At 45.3% G+C, this 22,548-nt stretch overlaps 1 protein-coding gene across 1 annotated transcript in view; it reads left to right on the top strand.

Moving 5' to 3' along the window:
• The window catches only part of LOC100376756 (uncharacterized), a 39,837-nt gene extending 21,607 nt beyond the window's left edge, over positions 1-18,230 (top strand). The window contains exons 8-10 of the mRNA XM_006825689.3: positions 7,295-8,011; positions 12,852-12,966; positions 17,821-18,230. Of these exons, the coding sequence (XP_006825752.2) occupies positions 7,295-8,011; positions 12,852-12,966; positions 17,821-17,984 (996 nt within the window). The 3' untranslated portion in view covers positions 17,985-18,230. The remainder of the gene's footprint in view (positions 1-7,294; positions 8,012-12,851; positions 12,967-17,820) is intronic.
• Positions 18,231-22,548: the final 4,318 nt, after the last annotated feature.

The following is a 22,548-nucleotide window of genomic DNA, read 5'->3' as shown; positions in this document are numbered from 1 at the left end:
TGCCTTCCATCACTATGTAGGCCCGTCAGCCTCAGTCATGCCTTCCATCACTATGTAGGCCCGTCAGTCTCAGTCATGCCTTCCATCACTATGTAGGCCTGTCTGCCTCAGTCATGCCTTCCATCACTATGTAGGCCTGTCTGCCTCAGTCATGTCTTCCCGTCACTATGTAGGCCTGTCAGCCTCAGCCATGTCTTCCCGTCACTATGTAGGCCTGTCTGCCTCAGTCATGCCTTCCATCACTATGTAGGCCCATCAGCCTCAGTCATGCCTTCCATCACTATGTAGGCCTGTCAGCCTCAGTCATGCCTTCCATCACAATGTAGGCCTGTCAGCCTCAGTCATGCCTTCCATCACTATGTAGGCCTGTCAGCCTCAGTCATGCCTTCCATCACTATGTAGGCCTGTCAGCCTCAGTCATGCCTTCCATCACTATGTAGGCCTGTCAGCCTCAGTCATGCCTTCCATCACTATGTAGGCCTGTCAGCCTCAGTCATGCCTTCCATCACTATGTAGGCCTGTCAGCCTCAGTCATGCCTTCCATCACTATGTAGGCCTGTCAGCCTCAGTCATGCCTTCCATCACTATGTAGGCCCATCAGCCTCAGTCATGCCTTCCATCACTATGTAGGCCTGTCAGCCTCAGTCATACCTTCCATCACTATGTAGGCCTGTCTGCCTCAGTCATGTCTTCCATCACTATGTAGGCCTGTCAGCCTCAGTCATGCCTTCCATCACTATGTAGGCCTGTCAGCCTCAGTCATGCCTTTCATCACTATGTAGGTCTGTCAGCCTCAGTCATGCCTTCCATCACTATGTAGGCCTGTCAGCCTCAGTCATGCCTTCCATCACTATGTAGGCCTGTCAGCCTCAGTCATGCCTTCCATCACTATGTAGGCCTGTCAGCCTCAGTCATGCCTTCCATCACTATGTAGGCCTGTCAGCCTCAGTCATGCCTTCCATCACTATGTAGGCCTGTCAGCCTCAGTCATGCCTTCCATCACTATGTAGGCCTGTCAGCCTCAGTCATGCCTTCCATCACTATGTAGGCCCATCAGCCTCAGTCATGCCTTCCATCACTATGTAGGCCTGTCAGCCTCAGTCATGCCTTCCATCACTATGTAGGCCTGTCAGCCTTAGTCATGCCTTCCATCACTATGTAGGCCTGTCAGCCTCAGTCATGCCTTCCATCACTATGTAGGCCCATCAGCCTCAGTCATGTCTTCCCGTCACTATGTAGGCCCATCAGCCTCAGTCATGCCTTCCATCGCTATGTAGGCCCATCAGCCTCAGTCATGTCTTCCCGTCACTATGTAGGCCCATCAGCCTCAGTCATGCCTTCCATCGCTATGTAGGCCCGTCTGCCTCGGTCATGCCTTCCATCACTATGTAGGCCCATCAGCCTCAGTCATGCCTTCCATCACTATGTAGGCCCATCAGCCTCAGTCATGCCTTCCATCACTATGTAGGCCTGTCAGCCTCAGTCATGCCTTCCATCACTATGTAGGCCTGTCAGCTTCAGTCATGCCTTCCATCACTATGTAGGCCCGTCTGCCTCGGTCATGCCTTCCATCACTATGTAGGCCCATCAGCCTCAGTCATGCCTTCCATCACTATGTAGGCCCATCAGCCTCAGTCATGCCTTCCATCACTATGTAGGCCTGTCAGCCTCAGTCATGCCTTCCATCACTATGTAGGCCTGTCAGCCTCAGTCATGCCTTCCATCACTATGTAGGCCTGTCAGCCTTAGTCATGCCTTCCATCACTATGTAGGCCTGTCAGCCTCAGTCATGCCTTCCATCACTATGTAGGCCTGTCAGCCTTAGTCATGCCTTCCATCACTATGTAGGCCTGTCAGCCTCAGTCATGTCTTCCCGTCACTATGTAGGCCCATCAGCCTCAGTCATGCCTTCCATCACTATGTAGGCCTGTCAGCCTCAGTCATGTCTTCCCGTCACTATGTAGGCCCATCAGCCTCAGTCATGCCTTCCATCACTATGTAGGCCTGTCAGCCTCAGTCATGCCTTCCATCACTATGTAGGCCTGTCTGCCTCAGTCATGCCTTCCATCACTGCATGTATGTAGGCCTGTCAGCCTCAGTCATGCCTTCCATCACTATGTAGGCCTGTCAGCTTCAGTCATGCCTTCCATCACTATGTAGGCCCGTCTGCCTCAGTCATGCCTTCCATCACTATGTAGGCCCGTCAGTCTCAGTCATGCCTTCCATCACTATGTAGGCCTGTCTGCCTCAGTCATGCCTTCCATCACTATGTAGGCCTGTCTGCCTCAGTCATGTCTTCCCGTCACTATGTAGGCCTGTCAGCCTCAGTCATGTCTTCCCGTCACTATGTAGGCCCGTCTGCCTCAGTCATGCCTTCCATCACTATGTAGGCCCATCAGCCTCAGTCATGTCTTCCATCACTATGTAGGCCCATCAGCCTCAGTCATGTCTTCCATCACTATGTAGGCCTGTCAGCCTCAGTCATGCCTTCCATCACTATGTAGGCCTGTCAGCCTCAGTCATGCCTTCCATCACTATGTAGGCCTGTCAGCCTCAGTCATGCCTTCCATCACTATGTAGGCGTGTCAGCCTCAGTCATGCCTTCCATCACTATGTAGGCCTGTCAGCCTCAGTCATGCCTTCCATCACTATGTAGGCCCATCAGCCTCAGTCATGTCTTCCCGTCACTATGTAGGCCCATCAGCCTCAGTCATGCCTTCCATCGCTATGTAGGCCCATCAGCCTCAGTCATGTCTTCCCGTCACTATGTAGGCCCATCAGCCTCAGTCATGCCTTCCATCGCTATGTAGGCCCATCAGCCTCAGTCATGCCTTCCATCACTATGTAGGCCTGTCAGCCTCAGTCATGCCTTCCATCACTATGTAGGCCTGTCTGCCTCAGTCATGCCTTCCATCACTATGTAGGCCCATCAGCCTCAGTCATGCCTTCCATCACTATGTAGGCCCGTCAGTCTCAGTCATGCCTTCCATCACTATGTAGGCCTGTCTGCCTCAGTCATGCCTTCCATCACTATGTAGGCCCGTCAGTCTCAGTCATGCCTTCCATCACTATGTAGGCCTGTCTGCCTCAGTCATGTCTTCCCGTCACTATGTAGGCCTGTCTGCCTCAGTCATGTCTTCCCGTCACTATGTAGGCCTGTCAGCCTCAGTCATGTCTTCCCGTCACTATGTAGGCCCGTCTGCCTCAGTCATGCCTTCCATCACTATGTAGGCCCATCAGCCTCAGTCATGCCTTCCATCACTATGTAGGCCTGTCAGCCTCAGTCATGCCTTCCATCACGATGTAGGCCTGTCAGCCTCAGTCATGCCTTCCATCACTATGTAGGCCTGTCAGCCTCAGTCATGCCTTCCATCACTATGTAGGCCTGTCTGCCTCAGTCATGCCTTCCATCACTGCATGTATTTCGGCCTGTCAGCCTCAGTCATGCCTTCCATCACTATGTAGGCCCGTCAGCCTCAGTCATGCCTTCCATCACTATGTAGGCCCGTCAGTCTCAGTCATGCCTTCCATCACTATGTAGGCCTGTCTGCCTCAGTCATGCCTTCCATCACTATGTAGGCCTGTCTGCCTCAGTCATGTCTTCCCGTCACTATGTAGGCCTGTCTGCCTCAGTCATGTCTTCCCGTCACTATGTAGGCCTGTCAGCCTCAGTCATGTCTTCCCGTCACTATGTAGGCCCGTCTGCCTCAGTCATGCCTTCCATCACTATGTAGGCCCATCAGCCTCAGTCATGCCTTCCATCACTATGTAGGCCTGTCAGCCTCAGTCATGCCTTCCATCACTATGTAGGCCTGTCAGCCTCAGTCATGCCTTCCATCACTATGTAGGCCTGTCAGCCTCAGTCATGCCTTCCATCACTATGTAGGCCTGTCAGCCTCAGTCATACCTTCCATCACTATGTAGGCCTGTCAGCCTCAGTCATGCCTTCCATCACTATGTAGGCCTGTCAGCCTCAGTCATGCCTTCCATCACTATGTAGGCCTGTCAGCCTCAGTCATGCCTTCCATCACTATGTAGGCCCATCAGCCTCAGTCATGCCTTCCATCACTATGTAGGCCTGTCAGCCTCAGTCATACCTTCCATCACTATGTAGGCCTGTCTGCCTCAGTCATGTCTTCCATCACTATGTAGGCCTGTCTGCCTCAGTCATGTCTTCCATCACTATGTAGGCCTGTCAGCCTCAGTCATGCCTTCCATCACTATGTAGGCCTGTCAGCCTCAGTCATGCCTTTCATCACTATGTAGGCCTGTCAGCCTCAGTCATGCCTTCCATCACTATGTAGGCCTGTCAGCCTCAGTCATGCCTTCCATCACTATGTAGGCCTGTCAGCCTCAGTCATGCCTTCCATCACTATGTAGGCCTGTCAGCCTCAGTCATGCCTTCCATCACTATGTAGGCCCATCAGCCTCAGTCATGCCTTCCATCACTATGTAGGCCCATCAGCCTCAGTCATGCCTTCCATCACTATGTAGGCCCATCAGCCTCAGTCATGCCTTCCATCACTATGTAGGCCTGTCAGCCTCAGTCATGCCTTCCATCACTATGTAGGCCTGTCAGCCTTAGTCATGCCTTCCATCACTATGTAGGCCTGTCAGCCTCAGTCATGCCTTCCATCACTATGTAGGCCTGTCAGCCTTAGTCATGCCTTCCATCACTATGTAGGCCTGTCAGCCTCAGTCATGTCTTCCCGTCACTATGTAGGCCCATCAGCCTCAGTCATGCCTTCCATCACTATGTAGGCCTGTCAGCCTCAGTCATGTCTTCCCGTCACTATGTAGGCCCATCAGCCTCAGTCATGCCTTCCATCACTATGTAGGCCTGTCAGCCTCAGTCATGCCTTCCATCACTATGTAGGCCTGTCTGCCTCAGTCATGCCTTCCATCACTGCATGTATGTAGGCCTGTCAGCCCCAGTCATGCCTTCCATCACTATGTAGGCCTGTCAGCTTCAGTCATGCCTTCCATCACTATGTAGGCCCGTCTGCCTCAGTCATGCCTTCCATCACTATGTAGGCCCGTCAGTCTCAGTCATGCCTTCCATCACTATGTAGGCCTGTCTGCTTCAGTCATGCCTTCCATCACTATGTAGGCCTGTCTGCCTCAGTCATGTCTTCCCGTCACTATGTAGGCCCGTCTGCCTCAGTCATGCCTTCCATCACTATGTAGGCCCATCAGCCTCAGTCATGCCTTCCATCACTATGTAGGCCTGTCAGCCTCAGTCATGCCTTCCATCACGATGTAGGCCTGTCAGCCTCAGTCATGCCTTCCATCACTATGTAGGCCTGTCAGCCTCAGTCATGCCTTCCATCACTATGTAGGCCTGTCTGCCTCAGTCATGCCTTCCATCACTGCATGTATTTCGGCCTGTCAGCCTCAGTCATGCCTTCCATCACTATGTAGGCCCGTCAGCCTCAGTCATGCCTTCCATCACTATGTAGGCCTGTCAGTCTCAGTCATGCCTTCCATCACTATGTAGGCCTGTCTGCCTCAGTCATGCCTTCCATCACTATGTAGGCCTGTCTGCCTCAGTCATGTCTTCCCGTCACTATGTAGGCCTGTCAGCCTCAGCCATGTCTTCCCGTCACTATGTAGGCCTGTCTGCCTCAGTCATGCCTTCCCGTCACTATGTAGGCCTGTCTGCCTCAGTCATGCCTTCCATCACTATGTAGGCCCATCAGCCTCAGTCATGCCTTCCATCACTATGTAGGCCTGTCAGCCTCAGTCATGCCTTCCATCACAATGTAGGCCTGTCAGCCTCAGTCATGCCTTCCATCACTATGTAGGCCTGTCAGCCTCAGTCATGCCTTCCATCACTATGTAGGCCTGTCAGCCTCAGTCATGCCTTCCATCACTATGTAGGCCTGTCAGCCTCAGTCATGCCTTCCATCACTATGTAGGCCTGTCAGCCTCAGTCATGCCTTCCATCACTATGTAGGCCTGTCAGCCTCAGTCATGCCTTCCATCACTATGTAGGCCCATCAGCCTCAGTCATGCCTTCCATCACTATGTAGGCCTGTCAGCCTCAGTCATACCTTCCATCACTATGTAGGCCTGTCTGCCTCAGTCATGTCTTCCATCATTATGTAGGCCTGTCAGCCTCAGTCATGCCTTCCATCACTATGTAGGCCTGTCAGCCTCAGTCATGCCTTTCATCACTATGTAGGCCTGTCAGCCTCAGTCATGCCTTCCATCACTATGTAGGCCTGTCAGCCTCAGTCATGCCTTCCATCACTATGTAGGCCTGTCAGCCTCAGTCATGCCTTCCATCACTATGTAGGCCTGTCAGCCTCAGTCATGCCTTCCATCACTATGTAGGCCTGTCAGCCTCAGTCATGCCTTCCATCACTATGTAGGCCTGTCAGCCTCAGTCATGCCTTCCATCACTATGTAGGCCTGTCAGCCTCAGTCATGCCTTCCATCACTATGTAGGCCCATCACCCTCAGTCATGCCTTCCATCACTATGTAAGCCTGTCAGCCTCAGTCGTGCCTTCCATCACTATGTAGGCCCATCAGCCTCAGTCATGCCTTCCATCACTATGTAGGCCTGTCAGCCTCAGTCATGTCTTCCATCACTATGTAGGCCTGTCAGCCTCAGTCATGCCTTCCATCACTATGTAGGCCCATCAGCCTCAGTCATGCCTTCCATCACTATGTAGGCCTGTCAGCCTCAGTCATGCCTTCCATCACTATGTAGGCCCATCATCCTCAGTCATGTCTTCCATCACTATGTAGGCCCATCATCCTCAGTCATGCCTTCCATCACTATGTAGGCCTGTCAATCTCAGTCATACCTTCCATCACTATGTAGGCCGTCAGCCTCAGTCATGCCTTCCATCACTATGTAGGCCTGTCAGCCTCAGTCATGCCTTCCATCACTATGTAGGCCCATCAGCCTCAGTCATGCCTTCCATCACTATGTAGGCCCATCAGCCTCAGTCATGCCTTCCATCACTGTAGGCCCGTCAGCCTCAGTCATGCCTTCCATCACTATGTAGGCCTGCCAGCCTCAGTCATGCTTCTGTCACAATGAATCCATTACCATGTGCTTTAAGTGAAATACTGTAAAACCATTTATTTTCACTGACATTTAATTTCACTAGTTTGATTTTTTGAGCATATTCACTGTCTTAATTTCACAAATTTGTCAATGAAACGATGCGTTTTATTGTTATTTTACATGTTCACATAGATTTTCTCATCAGTGAAAATAGCGAAATTGAAACCCTGTGAGTAATTAATGCATTTACAGTATTAGAATATCATTCTTTACAGCCTGCCATTAATGATGATGTTGATTCAAGACTTGCAGAATTTAGACAAAGACTTGCACAACAGAAAGATAAAGGTCAGATTAAAATATCAAGACATCCGTGTAGTACTGAGGAACCGTCAACCATAGAGCACAAAGGAAGTGATCCTATACCTCAGACCATAGCTACACAAACATCACCAAAAGAAGAGGAGAGTTCAGATCAAGAGATCAGACATCACCATGCAAGTCCCTTGCGAGATAGAAAGCATGAATCTCCTACAAGACTCAAAAAAACTCCAAGAAAATCATGTGATTTTCAGCCACCACTTGCAAGCCCATTTAAACAATGCAATGAAGATGAGGATGATGCAGTGATTCCTCATGTTCATCTTATGTGTGATCTTTTACCATGTCCACACCAACTTGGCCAGATTTCTCCACAGATGGGGAGACAACCACCTAAAAAGGACATTGTTGGTGATGTTCTCTCTGATGAATCGGGTGTTTCTGTTATTCCATGTCCATCAAAAAGTAGCCCCAAAAAAGTTGCAAAGCATTTAGACTTTGAGCCAGAGAGTGATGAAGAGGCAAGTGAGAGAAGAGGCACATTGGAAATGGCACATGCAAAGAAAAAGAAGAAAAAAAAACTACCAAAAGGAAAAGACCTCTCCTCAACTCACACCAGCACCCCTAAGTCTGTTGCAGAAAGTTCACCAATTAGTGCTGCAATCGGTCAGGTAAGCAACAAAATAGTATCATTTTTCCCTGCAAAAGGGTTTTCACCAGCTATTGAGAGTTACTGAATATATTTGTATTTGCTCTATTATAAGTGCATACATGTATACAACAGAAGTCATCTGAAATAAGCTATTTAGCTTCTATATGCATACTAGTGTTTGAAGTTACCAGTCGCTTGAGTCCATCATGTTTTCTGTCCGATTATCCACCTACTTTTTTGAGCAGTAGATTACAGCTGATGATCTATCTGGTTAATCTGTTTCGCTTGTTATTTCCTTATATTTCCCAATATAAACAAGTGTTTGTCGCTTGCTGTTTTGTTTTCAATAGAGTAGTGCCTACCTGTGCTTTTGTAGTCATTGTATAATATAAAACATCATCATCACGGCGATACGAGTTAGTGTGTATTGCTGATTATCCAGTGCCATCCTGCAACTTAACTATGCGAGTATGGCAACTAAATTAATAAGCATTGGCGTGGGTGCAAGTGGAACACATGCACGACAAGGTTTTATGTCCTTTGGCCAGTAGCGTAAATAATGCATCATTTTAGGGTGTACAACCAATGTTACTGGAAGTACCATTTTTGAGAGAGGTGATAAAATGATAAAGTAAAGGTCACCAATTAGACCTCAATTTTCAAAAAAATAAAGATGCAAAATAACTCGAAACCCCTGCAGGGTAAATCATTCAGCAGCTCAATACCAAGACGTTTGGGGGGGGGGGGGGGGGGGGTAAATTCACTACGTTCAATTACCCACCATAGACTCCGGTCAGTCAAAATGAATATTTTGAACTGTAGGCATTAATAATCAATGATTCTGCCAATGACTGAGAGATAGAATCTAGGTCAGGGGAAGCCCCATAGCCCCAAGATTCATTTTCCTTACGTCATGAACCACGTGACCGAGGCTATATGGTGGCGCCATTACGGCTGGCTAATCACTCTGCTTTCTTCTCCGCCTTGAGTGGAGATGAAGTCTAGCGAGCTCTGCCTGGATTGCTTGCTTTTTCCTGTCCGGGTTTCTAGCTTGGGTTGTTGCTGGCGCGGCATCCAACATTTTAGCTGGTACAAAAAAAATGTAGGATAAGTTTTCCTTGTCATTTTTACCCTTGTGTCATTTTCCCCTTTGTATGTAGCATTTTTTACAACAAAGAAATAAAACTCGGGCGTCGTAGCTCAATCACTTGTTGATTTTGTTACGTCACCTTTTACTACTGTAATTCGCTTCCCTAATGCATGTCGTCTTCATTTTATGCTTGATCTACGTATTTAGAAATGAATAGATATAATGACAGCACCAGGACTCGCTGTCGTTTTTTGGTCTCGTTTTCCAGTCGACTGTGCAGTGGTTATATTCAGAATTTACCAGCATAGAACATGCATCCGATATGCTTTTGTCCGTGACTGCGTGCAGGGTTCAGGGTTTTTGCCTTGAAGGCGTGTGTTTTTCACTGGAGTTCTGAGGCCTGAGATTTTTTTCAGAGCCATCAAAATCGCTGAGACTGACCGCGTCGCTCGTATTTTCAAAGCAAGGTCGCTTGTCCAGTAAAAATTGTTTAAAGTGAGTTGCGTGTTCGGCATGAGTGGAAAGTCCTCGCGCTCAGCTACTCGGCTTCGTGTACTAGGACGTCAAGTAGGAGGCCTGGCTGTGGGGGTACCGATATTTTTTCTGCCTCCTCCCGCTGGCCCCCGAGTGGGGTAAAATCATATGCAACTCTTTCCGCTGGACCAAACGCTACCCGGTCGGTGTGGTTTGCAGGATCAGACCTCAAAGTGTGGGATGGGCTTCGGAATGCAATGAACCAGAGGGTGAGCAGAGGGCACCCCAAGCACAGAAAACACAACGCCCTAGGGCGTCGTCCGCTAGCCAGGGTCAGCCAGGAGGAAATCGCTCATACCCTTCCACGGGAGGGAAGAGTAGCAGCGTGCCCCCAGGGAGGAAAAGGCCAGGTGGTGGCTGCTCACCCTCCTCGGGCGGTGGTCTACCCCGGCAGCGGGGGAAGCGTGTTTGACGCTTACCTTTGCATACGGGGGGACAGGCATGTGTTCGGCGAGTGGACAGGTCTCAACTTAGTGACTACTTCTGGCCTTGGGGAAACTCACCTCATGGGAGAAGAGAGTACCCACACCTTGCAACTGCCGAACCCATGGCCACATGTCCCTGTCATACACAGATTGCGTTGGTGTAGTCCAGTTTGGAGACAGCGGGTGACCGATCCCTGGACATTTCCAGGTGGTGACATTCTGTTACGGGATACTGCTGAAATCTCCATCTCCCCTGTCAGTGTCTCCCCTATTGGGCACTGCCAGGGGACTCTCACAAAGCGGAAGCAATCAGGCAGGAAGTAGCAGTTTGCTGGAAAAGGGCGTCATACACAAGGTAGATCAGCCGGCTTCTACCCAAATGTGTTCATAGTACCAAATCCACAGGTGACGGGCGTTCAGTTCTGGACCTAGGCAGACTGAATCAGTACGTGCTCCTCAATCGTCTGTGAGACAGTCCAGAGATTGACCGGTTTGCCACACCGGCCAAGTACGCCAAGTACGTGACACTCCTGCCGACTCCAGAAGCCTGGGCCAGGGTTGCTTTGCTAACCCCGTAGACCCACTTAGTTGTGTACGCCTTTCCTCCCTTCCCGCTAGTTCACCGGGCACCGGAGACAACTTTGACAGGTGCACACCTGCATATTGTCATTGGTCGCACCCAATTGGCCAAACAAGGCCTAGTTTCCACTTCTGTCGGAAATGCTAGTCGAAACACCAGTAGTGCTTCCGGACTTACCGGAACTGCTGTCCCAACCAGACGGCGCACTACCAACGAGCCCAGCGGGTATCACTTACATGCATAGAGGCTCTCAATAGACCTGCACATATGAAAGCTTTATCTGAGCGGGCTGCCAAAGTCCTGGCCAGGGCGAACAGGGATTCCACCAATGTGGCCTACATTTCTAGGTTGCGAGCATACACTGATTGGTGTAGCGGAAGGGAGACTGATCCATACCATCCCTCTATTGGCCAGGTAGCAGGCTCCTTCGTCCACCTGTTTGATGAAGTAGGTTTGTCCTACGCAACGAACGTTGGCTACTGGTCGGCCTTGTCCCCACCATTGGGAACGTTCGGGAACAAGACTAGCCGATTGTCCTATTATTAGGAGACTATTTACTGCTTTCCAGACGCCGAGACCGCCCAACTGGGATTTGTCGGTTGTGTTGTCCGCTCTTAGCAGACCACTCTAGCCTCTCCGATCAGCACCACTCAAATTTTTGACGTGGAAAATAGTCTTCCTACTGGAAGCTGCATGAGGTCTGTGCGATTGCTAACTCACTAGTGCTAGCGTCAGGTGCCCCCCCCCCTCGAGCACACACTGAGGGCAGGCTTCTGGAGAACGCAGAATGTCTTTATCAACTACTACCTAAGAGACACCCAATCTATTGAGAAGGGTCTCTTTAGGTTTGGTCCCGTCGTAGCGGGTCAGACTTGATTTGCTGACCCAGCTCGAACGACCACAAGGGTCCCTGCGCATAGGCAATAAGTCAGTCTCGGCATTTTTGCGGACAGATTTCTCTACCATCAGCACTACCTGGAAGCTCCCAGGTCCCGCTTTTTGCCTATGCCCTCATGCAGAACTGTTTCGGTCTTTACTTCGAAAGCTTACTACCCTGGAATTGGGTTGGGGTCTAGCTTTCTCAGGCACACCGAACCCTTGTCACCGTAGCAGCATTTTGGTTTTTGCTCCGGGGACAGCACAGGCAAGGTAAGACACCACCCTTTTTGGGTCTTAACTAAGGTGTTGAGTGATTCTTGTAGAGTGTTTCATCCCGGACTGGGAAAAGACTTTCATCATTTTTCTGTTTGCTTGGAAAACCCGCCACCTAACGGGGTCTGACTCTGCCTACAGTTCAAAATAGTCATTTTGACTGACCGGAGTCTATGGTGGGTAATTGAACATAGTTAATTTAGGCAGAGGGTTCTCCGAACCCCCCTATTCACATAGTTCATACCCACCATAGACTCAGGGTCCCCCCAACCATCCCACTCTTTCCGTAGTGTTGGTCTAAGTCCTCAATGCGGAGAGAAAGGAACCAGAGTGATTAGCCAGCCGTAATGGCGCTGCCATATGGCCTCGGTCACGTGGTTTGTGACGTAAGGAAAAGAATCTTTGGGTCATGGGGCTTCCCCTGACTTAGATTCTATCTCTCCGTTATTGGCAGAATCGCTGATTAATGCCTACAGTTCAAAATAGTCATTTTGATGGTATGGTGGGTATGAACTATGTGAATAAGCGGGTTTGGAGAACCCTCTGCCTAATTCTGAATTTGAAGAAAGAAATGCTGGATGATGTTGATGATTAATGCAACTAAAACTATAATTAAGTGCATATACTGTACTTTACTTATACTGATTTTAACAGCACTAGCAAATTGGTTTTCCATCAGGACCACTCACTTTTAAGAGTTGGTAGCCCTGATGTTTACCACTTTATTTGTGAGAATTTATAACACTGATGCATTCTTACTATAATATGCTTCTTAGTAGAGCATGTACTGAAATTATTTTGCTTCCTATGGACGGGCTTTTAATAAAAACTACTAAGAACATACAATTATTTAGGGAACTAATAGAATGACCCACTATTCATTATTGTGTGACAGTTATTTCATGAATATCCCTGTCTGAGCCCTGTTTTCACATAATATAATTTGCATAATAATTAGCTATTTTAGTATTAATAAATTCTTATTTCAATGAAATCAACAATTGTGATGCTCACATATATTCAATTCCCTCAGCACACACGAATTCTTTTCTAAGATTTCTTTGATTGTTGTGTGTAGGTAATTGGGAGTAGATTATTTGCAAGTCCAACAAAGTCATCTTCACCACAATCCAGTACTGAAAGTCTACCCACAATGCACTCTCCACCAAGACTTCAAAAACAAATTGGAGATGGTAAGTGTTAATCTTATTATTATGTTAGAAATAAGTTGTAGAATTTGGAACCCATGTGGGCTTCAAGCTACAAAATGGTTAGAGTCAAAGAAACAAAAAAATAGATTACAATATAGGATGGGAGATGGGTTATGATTATTAGGCGATCGCCGCAATCATTTCCCTAGTTCCTACTCTGTCTGATACTTTGATCACTGCAATCACTTCTCTAGTTCCTACTCTGTCTGATACTTTGATCACTGCAATCACTTCCCTAGTTCCTACTCTGTCTGATACTTTTATCACTGCAATCACTTCCCTAGTTCCTACTCTGCCTGATACTTTGATCACTGCAATCACTTCCCAAGTTCCTACTCTGCCTGATACTTTGATCGCTGCAATCACTTCCCTAGTTCCTACTCTGCCTGATACTTTGATCACTGCAATCACTTCCCTAGTTTCTACTCTGTCTGATACTTTGATCACTGCAATCACTTCCCAAGTTCCTACTCTGTCTGATACTTTGATCACTGCAATCACTTCCCAAGTTCCTACTCTGCCTGATACTTTGATCACTGCAATCACTTCCCTAGTTCCTACTCTGTCTGATACTTTTATCACTGCAATCACTTCCCTAGTTCCTACTCTGCCTGATACTTTGATCACTGCAATCACTTCCCAAGTTCCTACTCTGCCTGATACTTTGATCGCTGCAATCACTTCCCTAGTTCCTACTCTGCCTGATACTTTGATCACTGCAATCACTTCCCTAGTTTCTACTCTGTCTGATACTTTGATCACTGCAATCACTTCCCAAGTTCCTACTCTGTCTGATACTTTGATCACTGCAATCACTTCCCAAGTTCCTACTCTGCCTGATACTTTGATCACTGCAATCACTTCCCAAGTTCCTACTCTGTCTGATACTTTGATCACTGCAATCACTTCCCAAGTTCCTACTCTGCCTGATACTTTGATCACTGCAATCACTTCCCAAGTTCCTACTCTGCCTGATACTTTGATCACTGCAATCACTTCCCAAGTTCCTACTCTGCCTGATACTTTGATCACTGCAATCACTTCCCTAGTTCCTACTCTGCCTGATACTTTGATCACTGCAATCACTTCCCTAGTTCCTACTCTGTCTGATACTTTGATCACTGCAATCACTTCCCTAGTTCCTACTCTGTCTGATACTTTGATCACTGCAATCACTTCCCAAGTTCCTACTCTGCCTGATACTTTGATCACTGCAATCACTTCCCTAGTTCCTACTCTGCCTGATACTTTGATCACTGCAATCACTTCCCTAGTTTCTACTCTGTCTGATACTTTGATCACTGCAATCACTTCCCTAGTTTCTACTCTGTCTGATACTTTGATCACTGCAATCACTTCCCAAGTTCCTACTCTGTCTGATACTTTGATCACTGCAATCACTTCCCAAGTTCCTACTCTGCCTGATACTTTGATCACTGCAATCACTTCCCAAGTTCCTACTCTGTCTGATACTTTGATCACTGCAATCACTTCCCAAGTTCCTACTCGGCCTGATACTTTGATCACTGCAATCACTTCCCAAGTTCCTACTCTGCCTGATACTTTGATCACTGCAATCACTTCCCAAGTTCCTACTCTGCCTGATACTTTGATCACTGCAATCACTTCCCTAGTTCCTACTCTGCCTGATACTTTGATCACTGCAATCACTTCCCAAGTTCCTACTCTGCCTGATACTTTGATCACTGCAATCACTTCCCAAGTTCCTACTCTGCCTGATACTTTGATCACTGCAATCACTTCCCAAGTTCCTACTCTGCCTGATACTTTGATCACTGCAATCACTTCCCTAGTTCCTACTCTGTCTGATACTTTGATCACTGCAATCACTTCCCAAGTTCCTACTCTGCCTGATACTTTGATCACTGCAATCACTTCCCTAGTTCCTACTCTGCCTGATACTTTGATCACTGCAATCACTTCCCTAGTTTCTACTCTGTCTGATACTTTGATCACTGCAATCACTTTTCAAGTTCCTACTCTGTCTGATACTTAGATCACTGCAATCACTTCCCTAGTTCCTACTCTGCCTGATACTTTGATCACTGCAATCACTTCCCTAGTTTCTACTCTGTCTGATACTTTGATCACTGCAATCACTTCTCAAGTTCCTACTCTGTCTGATACTTTGATCACTGCAATCACTTCCCTAGTTCCTACTCTGCCTGATACTTTGATCACTGCAATCACTTCCCTAGTTCCTACTCTGTCTGATACTTTGATCACTGCAATCACTTCCCAAGTTCCTACTCTGTCTGATACTTTGATCACTGCAATCACTTCCCAAGTTCCTACTCTGCCTGATACTTTGATCACTGCAATCACTTCCCAAGTTCCTACTCTGTCTGATACTTTGATCACTGCAATCACTTCCCAAGTTCCTACTCGGCCTGATACTTTGATCACTGCAATCACTTCCCAAGTTCCTACTCTGCCTGATACTTTGATCACTGCAATCACTTCCCAAGTTCCTACTCTGCCTGATACTTTGATCACTGCAATCACTTCCCTAGTTCCTACTCTGCCTGATACTTTGATCACTGCAATCACTTCCCAAGTTCCTACTCTGCCTGATACTTTGATCACTGCAATCACTTCCCAAGTTCCTACTCTGCCTGATACTTTGATCACTGCAATCACTTCCCAAGTTCCTACTCTGCCTGATACTTTGATCACTGCAATCACTTCCCTAGTTCCTACTCTGTCTGATACTTTGATCACTGCAATCACTTCCCAAGTTCCTACTCTGCCTGATACTTTGATCACTGCAATCACTTCCCTAGTTCCTACTCTGCCTGATACTTTGATCACTGCAATCACTTCCCTAGTTTCTACTCTGTCTGATACTTTGATCACTGCAATCACTTTTCAAGTTCCTACTCTGTCTGATACTTAGATCACTGCAATCACTTCCCTAGTTCCTACTCTGCCTGATACTTTGATCACTGCAATCACTTCCCTAGTTTCTACTCTGTCTGATACTTTGATCACTGCAATCACTTCTCAAGTTCCTACTCTGTCTGATACTTTGATCACTGCAATCACTTCCCTAGTTCCTACTCTGCCTGATACTTTGATCACTGCAATCACTTCCCTAGTTCCTACTCTGTCTGATACTTTGATCACTGCAATCACTTCCCTAGTTTCTACTCTGCCTGATACTTTGATCCCTGCAATCACTTCCCAAGTTCCTACTCTGTCTGATACTTTGATCACTGCAATCACTTCCCTAGTTCCTACTCTGCCTGATACTTTGATCACTGCAATCACTTCCCTAGTTCCTACTCTGCCTGATACTTTGATCACTGCAATCACTTCCCAAGTTCCTACTCTGTCTGATACTTTGATCACTGCAATCACTTCCCTAGTTCCTACTCTGCCTGATACTTTGATCACTGCAATCACTTCCCAAGTTCCTACTCTGTCTGATACTTTGATCACTGCAATCACTTCCCTAGTTCCTACTCTGCCTGATACTTTGATCACTGCAATCACTTCCCAAGTTCATACTCTGTCTGATACTTTGATCACTGCAATCACTTCCCAAGTTCCTACTCTGTCTGATACTTTGATCACTGCAATCACTTCCCTAGTTCCTACTCTGTCTGATACTTTGATCACTGCAATCACTTCCCTAGTTCCTACTCTGCCTGATACTTTGATCACTGCAATCACTTCCCTAGTTCCTACTCTGCCTGATACTTTGATCACTGCAATCACTTCCCTAGTTCCTACTCTGTCTGATACTTTGATCCCTGCAATCACTTCCCTAGTTCCTACTCTGCCTGATACTTTGATCCCTGCAATCACTTCCCAAGTTCCTACTCTGTCTGATACTTTGATCACTGCAATCACTTCCCTAGTTCCTACTCTGCCTGATACTTTGATCACTGCAATCACTTCCCTAGTTCCTACTCTGCCTGATACTTTGATCACTGCAATCACTTCCCAAGTTCCTACTCTGCCTGATACTTTGATCACTGCAATCACTTCCCTAGTTCCTACTCTGCCTGATACTTTGATCACTGCAATCACTTCCCAAGTTCCTACTCTGTCTGATACTTTGATCACTGCAATCACTTCCCTAGTTCCTACTCTGCCTGATACTTTGATCACTGCAATCACTTCCCAAGTTCATACTCTGTCTGATACTTTGATCACTGCAATCACTTCCCTAGTTCCTACTCTGCCTGATACTTTGATCACTGCAATCACTTCCCTAGTTCCTACTCTGCCTGATACTTTGATCACTGTAATCACTTCCCTAGTTCCTACTCTGCCTGATACTTTGATCACTGCAATCACTTCCCTAGTTCCTACTCTGCCTGATACTTTGATCACTGTAATCACTTCCCTAGTTCCTACTCTGTCTGATACTTTGATCACTGCAATCACTTCCCTAGTTCCTACTCTGCCTGATACTTTGATCACTGCAATCACTTCCCTAGTTCCTACTCTGTCTGATACTTTGATCACTGCAATCACTTCCCCAGTTCCTACTCTGCCTGATACTTTGATCACTGTAATCACTTCCCTAGTTCCTACTCTGTCTGATACTTTGATCACTGCAATCACTTCCCTAGTTCCTACTCTGCCTGATACTTTGATCACTGTAATCACTTCCCTAGTTCCTACTCTGTCTGATACTTTGATCACTGCAATCACTTCCCTAGTTCCTACTCTGCCTGATATATTGATCACTGCAATCACTTCCCTAGTTCCTACTTTGTCTGATACTTTGATCACTGCAATCACTTCCCCAGTTACTATTCGTTCCTTGATACATACTATATCATGTGTTTGGATTTTTCTCAGATCATGTTCAAGAAGCATCATCAGAACATAGTGGTAGTGAAGATTACTCAGATGATGAACTTTTACAAATGCTGTACAGAAAAAGAAAAAGCTATGAAGAACAACTGAAACATCTTGATGACTTGTTGGTACAACAGTGCGGAAACACCGACTGTGAAAACTGATCTATTCAGGAAACACATGTACCACTCACCAAATATACACTGTAAAAATGAAGATATGAATATGGTAATTGTAATAACTATTATAATGGAATTGTAAATTATTGACTTTTAATTATCACAACAGCCATACAACAAAAACCATGAGTGTTTTTTGTTTGTTGGTGCTATGCATCTCAATGAATTGAATGTGTAGCATTTGTACATAAACAGTTGTTATAACAATGAATTAAAGATACTGAAATTAAAGACATGTATGTTGTTATGTTAATGCTATTAATTGTGATTGGAATGTCAAATTGTTTTCAAAAAAGTCACTGCTCTTTCCTATCTCTATTGAAGTCACAAGTATGATGTGGTGTGGCTTGTATATACATGTATAGATTCAATGATATGGCTTATATATACCTATTGGAATAAGTTCACAGACAACTTTGAAACCAATATGATAGAGAATCATTTATCTTTCTATTTTGGCTGTGAATGATATTGCCTCTACATTTGACCAACTACCTAGTGTAAGTCGCATTACATTCAGATCTTACATGACCAACAACAAACCAGAACTACTGTTATAAGCTGCTTTTTCAATAGCATGCTGTAATTGGTTGAAAAATCTTGTCTGGGAAAGCTGCCTCAATGTGACCTTTATAGGTAGTTGTAAGATGTCAATCTGGCAATTCAAGTGTTGCTAGCCTGATAAAAACTTTGACACTGGGTGCATAAATACGAATTCTTGGTCAAGCAGGGTTCTGAATTTTAATATGCACTCTACTAAAAAAAAGATTGTTGTACATGTACTTACAAGTACTATATGTGCCAGTTATAATGGTGATACAACAGTATCACCCCAATATTACAGTCATACTTTGGGTTCATAGTATCATAAACTTGACGATGGGTCACAAAACAACTCTTCTCGTAATAGTAATAATCATAATGAGTTCAAATGAACTGAGTTGGTGGGTCATTCAAGTTTGTCCCTTGTTCAGAAATAAGTTACCCCAGGTAAACCAAGTGACCAGTTCTAATTTTTTTACCAACAAGTAACTAGTTAAAAAAAGAAATCCTTCTAGAAGTTTCTGTTGACTCTACAAGATGTATATTCACCAGCTTACTTCTAAATGACAGACAGCGAACAGGTATTTTTTCAGATTACTACTATTGTTTGAACATGTTTTCTAAAAGGTTAGCAGTACATAGTTTCAGTCGCCATTTTTGGTGTTTTTTGATCATTACAAATTATGTGGAATATTTCATCATCTCTACCGTGTGTAATTGTTAACTTTATTTTTAGTGTTAGTTTGCAAGATGGATGCAATCTTGAGTTAAAACCTAATGATTTGCATGTATTTTATATATTCCATCAAAAGTGACCAAGCATCTATCTATCTACATCTATCTGATAACAGCAGTGACACAGACGACACCATAAATCTAAAAACATCTAGAAAGCAACTAGGTTCTAACACTGTTGGTACTGAGAGAGAGAGAGAGAGAGAGGAAAGAGTTGCTAAAATAACAAGAGCAGCTCTCTGTGTTGCTTGACGTGAATTTTACCGAAAGGATGTTGCTGCACATACATTGCAAACAAATACACCAGCATAGTCTTGGTGATTTATGGATGTCTAGTGGGTCTCGGCTCTATGCTGAAGTTGCAGTTGGCAAGGATGGGCAGAACGTGGGTCAACTTCTTTGCATTGTAGCTAAGATGTCAGCTACACATGAGCATACAAAAATTTGTAAAAACAATGCCTAATGATGAATGCATTTAATTTATTACAATGGTTACTGTGTCACATAGTATCATGCAAATTCTAGATGAGAACTGGGTTCAGCCACTGTTCTCATTAGTGCTGAGGGGGCGACATCTACAAAGGTGATTTTACAGTCACCAGCCAAAAAAGGGGTACCCAGCAACCGCATGATTCAGTGTCACTCAGAAGTGCTGAGATTTCACCCCGGGAGCGGTTTCTGATTAAAAAGTAGCAATTGAGAGTTTTGCCTGTGTTACGTTTTAGCGCAGTGCACCACCTTCCACTTGGCTAAGCGTGATGTAGCTATTAAGAGATGTATTTATTCATGGAACAGCAGCATATTTAGTCCCCGTCCGTATCCGAGACATATCTGGATTGATCAAGTTCAAACTTCACACACACATGGTACATTATTTCACAAATAGATATGTGCATTTGTTTCATGATCCGCTTAACAATAGCTGAATGATGGCCATTTTAAGGCCGAAAATCACGTATTTTCACAATTCCAGAACCGGATCTCAGTCATGCATGGATGGATTTTGTTCAGATTTAGTGCATATATTAAACATAATATAAGCTTGATGCACACAAATTTTTTTTCGGATCAAGTTCAAAAATGCCTGACTGACAGCCATTTTGTTTTAAAAGAATTTAGTTTTCGATCCATATCTCGGACATGCCTGGACAGATCAAGACCACACTTCACACACATCATACAATGTGTTGTACATATGCAGGGGCATTTCGGATCAGACCACTGAAAGTGGTCTGAGATTTCGGTCATGATCTGCTTTGAATGTATATGTCACTCAAATATAAACAGAACGGGGACGTGTCATTGACAATGACTTGTTACCTTAGAACTTTGTGATTGCATGGGTGTTCCAAATTTTGTTTTCCTTATGATTTTTAAGACAACTTGACATCCACCACAGATGACCCATGGATTTATTTTTAGTTAGAAATGGCTACAAAATTACAGTCAACCCCAATTGACAACAACACTGGTGTTAAAGGCTGTGCCAAAAAATCTGGTAAGGCTAAGCGAGATCTACAGGCAAATGAGACGCTTGTTGGCAAAATGCACTGTCACAGTTGTGTCTAACTCCCTCTCTTCACATTACTCCAACATGTTTTTGGTGGACATAAAAGATGGGGGGCGTGCCCCAAATCAAAGACCTAACCCAACTGAATTGTAACCCCAACTACAACGTATACCACTGTGTACATCAGGGTGATTACATGGCAATCTTAAGGATCTGCATCATGTACCAATTTTTGTCTCCAAAAGCTGCTGATACCTATGTTTCATGATTAAAGGGATAAGATATCAGTTCAATATCTGTCCTTTCAGGCTGAAGGTAACACCACATGTTTTCATGAATGTGGTGTGGCTTCAGAGCAGATCAGTAAATGTGGATCCATATCTTGACTGGTTAATAAGAGAACATTGAAAGATCGAGGCAGGTGCTATTAGCGCACGTCTTTGAGAAAATAAAGATTCTGCATCTCTTACGTTTCATGGTAAATGCCAAGAAGTCACCAATTCCTACACAAATAGATGTGTTCCTGGTGATAGATTTTGACTTGTAATCAGGTCTTGTAAGATCATTGGGAGTGGTGCACAAGTATCAGAGTCATGGTAGTTACATTCCAGACTAAACATGCAACTCAGAACTCTGATAAGACTTGTGAAAATGACTACATCCAAGCAGTGCTAATAGTGTGTCCAATGTTGACATTAGTGCTCTGAGCCCGGCAGTGTGGTCACCGCACAGGACACAGTTAGCATGGACCCTAAGAAGTCAACCACCCTTAGTTGATGAATGAACCTATCCAACCTAAGACAAGTCATGCAGATTGATTCATCAACTCCAGCTGTAACATTGTTCAGAGACACATCAATGTACAATGCAGTGGCTTCTGGTGTGAGGTTCTCCACACTAAGCCAGCTGGTGAAGGAGATGCTGCTCTGGTATAATGAGAAGGAAATAGGGCTAAAATGCAATACTAGTATGAAAATGCCCATGCAATATCCCAGAGATGCTCATACCTAATCAATGACTGGCAAATATTCCAGGGCCTGGCAAACAGTGCCTGGATAACACCCATGATCGACCCGTATGCCTCAGTCAGAAACTTCAAGCTCAAGTGTCATTTCATCTGCATACATATGCAATACACTCAATATCAATATCGTGGATGAATCTAAGCATGTATGCATTTCAACCAAATACTGCAAATCTGCATACTGCAAATTCAATGTCACCAATCTCATAGTAATAAGTGATAATGACAAAAGCACATAACGTTATACCATTCTTAGTCACATAATCCATTGCCGCTTATCACATATTTTTATTTCTGTATCCCCATGCTGTTTCACATACTTTTATTTCTGTAACCCCATTGTATTTATGCTATTTTAAATCCATCACACGTGTTTTCCCCGGGGATTTGACTTGTGGAAATACCTGTAACCCATGTCTGTGAAAGGTGTTTTCAAAATGACCCTAAACACGTTTTAAAAGGTCAAAATTTTGCACCCTTTTCACTGTTAGAAAGCTAAAAGATCACGCACCTTGAACTCGCGCCTGATCTCGCGATATTTGAGCTTTCTAACCCTTCAGTGTAAGCATGGGTTGGTCATATGCCGTGATCGAGGGTCGTTAACAAGGGGGCCGGACGTTTTCTACGTTTTTGCGATCATTGAATTCCTTAAAGCAATAAAAAACGATAATCTCATTTAAAAAATAACCACCCTTATCACGTTGGCAGTACCGGAAAAGACACCTTTTTTGTCTATT

The sequence above is a fragment of the Saccoglossus kowalevskii genome, chromosome 1 (assembly GCF_978046115.1).
Source record: "Saccoglossus kowalevskii chromosome 1, keSacKowa6.1, whole genome shotgun sequence".
Taxonomy (NCBI): domain Eukaryota; kingdom Metazoa; phylum Hemichordata; class Enteropneusta; family Harrimaniidae; genus Saccoglossus; species Saccoglossus kowalevskii.
The sequence above is the reverse complement of the archived record's forward strand: the minus strand, read 5'-3'. Positions and strand labels throughout refer to the sequence as shown.